This window comes from Solanum pennellii, chromosome 11 (assembly GCF_001406875.1).
Source record: "Solanum pennellii chromosome 11, SPENNV200".
NCBI lineage: Eukaryota > Viridiplantae > Streptophyta > Magnoliopsida > Solanales > Solanaceae > Solanum > Solanum pennellii.
This window is the reverse complement of record NC_028647.1, coordinates 60145458-60153482: the sequence shown is the minus strand read 5'-3', so window position 1 is coordinate 60153482 and position 8025 is coordinate 60145458. Positions and strand designations below refer to the sequence as shown.

General features: G+C 30.8%; 1 protein-coding gene across 1 annotated transcript; it reads left to right on the top strand.

Moving 5' to 3' along the window:
* The first annotated feature begins 3801 nt into the window (after nucleotides 1-3801).
* LOC107003285 (reactive oxygen species modulator 1-like) lies at nucleotides 3802-7331 on the top strand. Its single transcript, XM_015201593.2, has 3 exons — nucleotides 3802-3998; nucleotides 5493-5530; nucleotides 7012-7331. The coding sequence occupies exons 1-3, from the start codon at nucleotides 3926-3928 to the stop codon at nucleotides 7123-7125; spliced, it is 225 nt and encodes a 74-aa protein (XP_015057079.1). The 5' UTR covers nucleotides 3802-3925; the 3' UTR covers nucleotides 7126-7331.
* Nucleotides 7332-8025: the final 694 nt, after the last annotated feature.

The window sequence follows — 8025 nt, the reverse complement described above, 5'->3', positions numbered from 1 at the left end:
GGAGAAAAGGATTTCAGAAATAACACATTATATATACACCTAATATATATATATATATGGGCAGATCTATCTTGTATGAAGGGGGTTCGAAAAATTATTTATATATATATGGTTAAAATAAGTTTATATATATACATAGTAGATGTTGAACCTCCTTCGGCTATCTATTTCTACAGATTTTGAATCCCTTTATTGAAAATTCTGGCTCCGTATATATATATATATATATATATATATATATATATTATTTAGTTTCCTTATTATCATTATCGTGTATAAGCTTTACAAATCTTCAAAATCCCTCATTTTTCTCGTCAGTCAAAAATGTCATTAATGTATCCGACTCTCTTTTTAATGTATCGGCGCATGTATCCAATCCTCTTTTTAATGTATAAACGCTTTGATTTTTTGGCCATTAATGTATTTGATTCTCTTTTTAATGTATTAGTATTTATATTATTTTATTTGTTTGAGGGATTTTTGTAATTATAAACTTTTAAAGGATAGATTGTAATCTCGCGTTAAAAGTATGTGATTTCTGTAATTTATGTGTGTTGTGTACGTAAATTGTTAATACTTTTAACATCAACGGAACAAAATATATTCATTGAAATTATTCAAATAAAGTTTAGAGAGAATAAAATATGTATTATTATCGTTGATAAAAATAACATATTCACTGAAATTCTATAAATAAGGTTTATAGAGAGTAGAGTATGTATCATTATTTCGAGGGAGGTAAAGTGTTTGTTAGCTCAAATGCAACAATTTCATATAAAAAAAAGTATGAAATAAATAATAAAATAATGCAGTAGTTGAAACACAAAAAGCAAATGATGATAGATATTACAATAAGCATATGATACTAGATATTAAAAACTAGAATTACAAGATTATGGTTAATTAGTACAATGATAATCACCAACAAACTTGAACATTTGAAAGCAAGGCATCACTTCATTGCCTCCTAACATTTCTAGCATTCAATTGTAGTACGTGACCTTCACACTCTCCTATCTAAAGTCATGTTCTCAGTAATTTTAACATATGTTATTTCTAATCAGACATCTCACCCAAATGTTTTTTGGGATACATCTACCTCTTTTTGTGCTCATCACATCCAGCTTCTCACACTTCCTAAAAGGGTGAGCTATTTTTGCATCTCTATTTCACACCAACTATATGTTTGGCCAAATTTCTCAAAAATTGGATTTTCGGGGAAAAAAATTGAATCCATCTTTATACTATTGAAAATAAGTTTATTTATCAACAAAATATTAATCTTTGCCATTCAACTTTAAGTACTATCTAACCGAATTGTTGGTTCCCCTCATCTTCACATGTCTTTATTCTATGTGATGCCTATATAAACTTGTTTTATCAAAAAATTTAAATGCATTCTCAATTAAAATTATGTTAGCCTTGATTACACAATAAATTCATTTAAAAAATTTTGAAACCCTAATCACAAGTAATAACATAGTATTTCAATTCCATTTTAAATAAGAATTTAATAGATGGAAACTTTTACTTCACTTTCAGATATATACATTATTTTATTACTTAATAAATTCTAATACAAATTTTCTAACATCCATAATATATTTAAGTGAAATGAAATTACATTCCTAATATTGAAAAAAATTGATTGGCTTCACAAAAAGTTTGATTTTTTAATAAGAGGTTTATGAGATTAACTTTCATGTTCCATTTGTGTTTAGTGAATGCTGCGTGCAAATTAGGAAGTAAACGATGATAAAAGTAACTCTAATAAAGAGTTTAAGAAACAAAATCTTATCTTTTGGACAGATTTTGTAGTCTTCCTCAGTTTATGAAGAAAAGCAAAGAACCCTAATTTAGTAAATATTTTTCGTGCCTAAGAAGAATCGATAGTTTAAGATCTTTTGGAATGAATTTATTTTGTAAACTAGGTCGAATAAGTCTTATCTTCTGGATATATAGATTTTGAAGTCTCGATCAACATAGGAAGAAAAGCAAAGACCCCTAGTTCAGTAAACATTTTCTGCGTCTGAGAAGAATCAATATTTGAGATTTTCTGGAATAAATTTCTTCTGTAAGTTAGGTCAAGTTTAATAGTGGACCGGGTTAAAATAGTTGAAATTAGGAATAGATTTAAAATGGGGAAAATAAGATCCACGTGAGCGCTACTGTAATTGTTTGCATCAAGACAATAGATATAAGATATGTGTTCGCCAATACATTTGTCAACACTTATAACATGTTTGGTTTCTCTCGTGCTATAAGTATAATTTTTTTTCCAAAACATTGTATACTCATTTGAATGCATATATCACAAGATTACTCAAAATTTTCTCACATAATCTTTGAGTTGTGTTTAAATAACTATTAAAATAAATTGACTAGCTTTACACACAAACTTTTATCGTAAGGTACATATGTGATTGTTATAGTGTTTAATTCATCTTGAATTTGATTTCATTTTATATTGTATGCAAGTTAAGAAGTAAAACATAACAAAAATAGGTTCAATAAAGAGCTTGAGCAATAAAAGAATTACTTCTTGGGCAAATTTTGATGCCTCGATTAACATATAAAGAATTGTAGATGAAAGAATTAGAAGTCTATAAATCGTTGGAATGAGTTTAATGGTAAGATCTTTTAATATTAATAGTTTCTATAAACGTGTGTTGCACATTACTGCATTGCACATTTTTTCCATCACATAGTTTCTGTAAAAAAGTTATATCACTAAATTTAACAAAATATTTTTTTTTGAACTTTTGAAAGAAAAATTAACTATAACTTAGATATTATAAAATATATTTTGCAGTTATTTTAGTGTTTGAATAACCAAATTCAACACTAGAAGCATATTAATATTTTCCGTAAATCGAATATGTTTATTCACAAATGTATTGTATATTAGATTTTATTCTTAATTATTTTCTTGGATGCGCTGACAGTTTTTTTTCATGCATTGTCATAGAAAGAAATGAAGAAAATTAGCAATTCAATAAAATATTGCTGGTGAATTTCTCTCTATTTTCATGATCCACATCGAAACAATACTTTACGCAGTGATGCCTAGCCAATGCAGCGCCTCAACACATTTTAGGAAGAACACAATATTTGTATATCTAAAAAGATCTTTTACAGCGACATAAAATGAAAATAACTTCACTAATGAATTTATATTTAAAGAACAAAATTAATCGGTTGTGAACCTAAATGATATTTTTAGCCAAAACATGAAAATAACTTACCCGCATCGAGTCTTTACTCCCAAAATTCCAATTAATGTAATTTATTTTATTATGTGATTTAATGAATTAAAACACATATTAATTAATTAAGATTAAGTAAAATAAATTATAAATTTAAACACATGACATGCATATATTGAATTGATGTAAACAATCGGTATAAGTAAAGATAAGTTTTCCAAAAAAAAAGAAGAATTGATCATGAAAATATTTCACTTTTTTCTCAAAGTTAAAATTTGATTAACACGTTAAACCATAAAAAATTAAAACCCAACTTAGTTTTCAAATTTTTTAAAAAACAACAAAAGATTATTCTTACTTTCTTTCACTCCAATCTACATAAGTTCTCCATAAAAAAAGAATTGATCACGAAAATATTTCCTTTTTTTCTCGAAGTTAAATTTCGATCAACACGTTAAACCATAAAAAATTAAAATTTAACTTAAATTTCATTTTTTTTAAAAAAAAACAACAAAAGATTTATTCTTACTTTTTTTTCTATTCACTCCAATTTACTTATATAATTTCAAAAATTATTTAAAAAAAACACTTTATAAATTTTTTTTTTCTAAGTATTACCAAATATAGACAAATTGAGAATTGTCTTCCAAGTTAACAAGGTTTTACATATATTTGTTGCGGCTCTGCAAAACGCCTCATTTGAGAATAGTGAAAAAAATATGGCAAGAGATAGTTGTCTAGCAAGAGTAACTGCTGGTGTTGCTATAGGTGGTGCAGTTGGTGGCGCTGTTGGTAACCCTGAAACGCCTTTTCCTTTTTTTTTTTTTTTGAAGTTTAATTGTTGATATTCCTAAAAATTTGTGCGTATTAGGAGTTTTGTTGATGGGTTGTGTCTATAATTTGTTAGGCAAATAATGAATGAGAACTTTATAAGTTGTTAGGTTCTTTCAAGTGAAAAGATCATTTCTTTATCAGTAATTTGGTGAGTTTAGTAAGTGTTGTTTGTAGTAGAGAACCTTTTGGCTGGAGCTGAAAAAGGGTGGAAAGATGAGCTCTGATTCTTGATTAACTGCGGGTTTTGACCATGTTGTGATTGAGGCATTTTAAGAATTAAAGTATGATTTTTTGACTCAAGCATGGTATTGTTGGAAAAACAAGCTCTGATTCTTGATTAGGTGTGTGTGTGGGGTGGGGGTGGGGGTTGGTTAACTGGGCTGATGCTATGGTTGAGGCATTTTGAGAGCGGAGTTGGAGTTGTTGGACTCAGGCATGATATAGTTGGTAAACTAGCTATAATTCTTGATTAGCTGGATTTTTTCCGTGGGGACGATGCAATGGTTGAGGCATTTTTAAGAATCAAGTTCGATTTTTTCGGACTCTAGTGTGAAATAGTTGGAAAACAAGATCTAGTTCTTGATTATCTGGGTGAATGTTGTGGTAGACACACAATAAGAGTATTATATGGACTCTGCGATGGTTATGTCACAAGTCTATTAGAATATTTTTAAGCCTTAATTACTGATGGAAAAGGTCAGATTTGATAGATGTTTAAGTAATTTATTTATTTATTTATTTCCATGCTTTGTTTTTGAGTAATTATCCAAGCTGAGGGTTTACTGGTAACAACCTCTCTATCTTTCAATGTAGAGGTACGGTTTGCATACACACTACGCTTTTTTCCAGAATGCTTGACATACTCTATAGTATTTTGTCATGACTTCTTCAATCCTCTTTGGTCTGTTGGAAACAGCGTCTCTACCAACCAAGGTAGGGGTAAGGTTTGCGTACACTCTACCGTCCTCAGACCCCACCTGTAGTATTACACTGGATATGTTGTTGTTTGCTTTGAGTAGTATCAAAATTCCAAGCTCCTAAGTAGCCCAATGCCCCCATCTTTCTTAACAGAGTTGACAGTACACAGTTGCTTAGAAGTGACTCTGCTGATTTGTTTTTCTACAATTAACTAATCTCTTAATTTTGTCTGATTGTTTATCCTGTTATAGGGAAGTTTGAGGCTTTAAAACTTGCAATTTGTTCTTACCTTTTGGATCATGTTAGAATAACCATCTCGACTTTGTGATGCCATCAGTGATGGATTCTTTGTTAACTACTTTGTCATGTCTTCACTCTCAGCACATTTATCTAAAGTTAGAAATAATAGTAATAGCCTTTGACACTGATGGTTTTAATCTGAAAAATAATAAGATCTGACATTAATTTCTAGATTGAATGTTCTCTATGTATTTAATAAATTGTCAATGCATCTGGTGCATGTGTTTATTATAGGTGCTGTATATGGGACTTATGAGGCTGTTAGGTTCAAGGTAAAGTTTTTTCTCTCTATCTCTAATTTTCTGATATTGTTGTCTTTGTTCTTTCATTATTGAATTTATAGCAGCATAGAGACAGCTATATGCATCTTGCGGGCAGTGGTTAGCTAGTTTGACCTTTGTTAACTGATCTCATGCATGATATTGTTTAGCTGCACGTTGCAACCTGTAAATAAGGTGAAGGTCTAGGCTCTCTGAACAGTTCCCAGCAGATCTTGAATCTTAAATGCTTTTTTTTGGTTTACTGCTTACCCCTAGATATTAGAGTCCCATACCCAAAATGAGCTTCATAATGACCTGCACTCCACCATTTTTTTTTTGTCCATTTATGGGCAGTTTGCCTATAAAATTAGCGATCTAAAGGTTAACAGTAATTCCTGTCTCAGTCAAAAAGTTAGCTTCCAATAGGCTCTATTTAACAGCAGGTGTTGTGTTTATTGCGTGACTTATCTTAGAATTTTTTGATAGGACGCCTGTTAACTCAGAGACATATTAAGAATTTATCGAAGAGTTGTAGCTTGCTTTCATACTTTCAATGCAGTGCAAGATGTTGACGGGCTATGATGTCATTGCACGTGTTGTTTTTGTTGATGCTAGTCGTTAACATTTGTTGGAAGACAAGCTGGTCTCTTTCATTTAATTTTCCAACAAAACTGTCGAGTTTTATGCATAGTTCTAATTGCCTTACCCTTTTTTAATCCAAAGCTCATCTCTATTTACCAACATGTTAGTCAGTTCGAATAATTTTAAATTTATCTTTGAATATAAGCCTCGTTCTTATCTGATGTCAACCTGTAAACAACCAATAATAGGTGGTAGCAGATAACTGGATGATGCCAGAGCTAGCTCATCTAGATTTTACTATTTAGAGGCTGAAATGTTGACAAGCTTACAGACTTTAATTTTTGTTTAATTGGGGTCTATTCATAATTTCCCGTGATGTTAGTTTCTTTCTGGAAAGTTAGGCCTTTTTAACACATCACTGAAAGATCAGAAGTAATTCTGGTAAATGAAGGAGAGGTCTGTGATGGACATTCAGGGCACTGAGAATCCTATTTATACGATGACCTTTCCCTTTTCTTTTTATGGTCCATTTTGGTCTAAAGAAGTACCTCTCAATGCAGTGATACTTGAAAAATGCTTTCTTTTGCTTTTGGTTCACTTTCCCTTTCTTTTGGGGAAGGGGAGTGGGGAGTAGACGTAAGATCAAGCAGTCTCATACCATGGTTGCATAATATAGACTTATTACCGTGGGTGCAAACTAGAGTTCAAATCTTTGCAAAGACAAAAAGGTTAAGTGATGTCTTCCATCAGCTTAAGCTGCTAGTGCATTGGTGGATATAGATACCAGTTACGTATGCTGGTGGGAGGTATAACAGATATCCAATGCAATGTGGAGGGATCCGAATACACAAATATGGACTTAGAGAATTTCATTGAAGTATTGCTAAATGAAGTTTGACGAAAATTTGCAGGTGCCTGGACTTCTAAAAATCAGATACATTGGACAAACAACTTTGGGAAGTGCAGCCATTTTTGGACTCTTCTTGGGTGCTGGGAGCTTGATACACTGTGGAAAATCTTACTGAGCATATATTTGCTAGCTGTGTGGAATTGAATTGTTGTTATCAGAATAATGTGCTTCTGCAATTCCAATATATTTGAGTTTAGTGATACTTATTGCTGATTCAAACATTTGACCTTTTCTCTTGCCTTTCAGCTTTAGTTTGTGTTTGGTCGATCAATTTAATAAACACTTTTGAGCAACAATTAGTGCTTGTTCAAGCTTTTAAAAGTGTTTATTATAAAAAAACAACTACTTTTTTCTTGCTTATGTACAACAATTTCTGCTCTGCTACTTCATAGTAAATTTCTATGGAAAGCATGGTTAAACACTTCATCTTTTAATATAGAAAAAATAAGCACTTTTTTCTAGGCTTTTGAGCTTTTTAGCACTTTCAAATGGTAGCTCCATGACTCATTTGAACACTTGATTGAACCTTGGGTCAAGGTACGTTGATAATGATTTTAAAGTTATCATTTTTATCTGAAGTTTGATATGATTAATTTTAAATTTTCAACATTTATATATGATATTTAGTTTGATAGTCACAAAATTTTAAATATTTTTGGGTGGACTTCAAACTTCCATCAAAATTTTTCATTCACTGTTAGAATCTCAATTTAAAAAATAATGTATTCTTAGTTGCTATAAATTTGAAAAATATTATTATACACACACTTAGGAGGAGGGGGCATATTATATATGATATTTGCCTAAATTGGGCATAGGTTAAATAAGGACTCAAACCAACGAGTAAAGAAAGGAGACTTTGAGTTAATATATAAAAGGAGTTCATCTCAAATGAACTGTGGCGGAATGAAATATTTATTCTCATCATTGAGAGGAGTAACTACGGGGTCACTGAACGAAATCCTTCTATCTTATTTTCTTTCTTAGTTTCACTTGCAATGCTCGATGAGTCGTT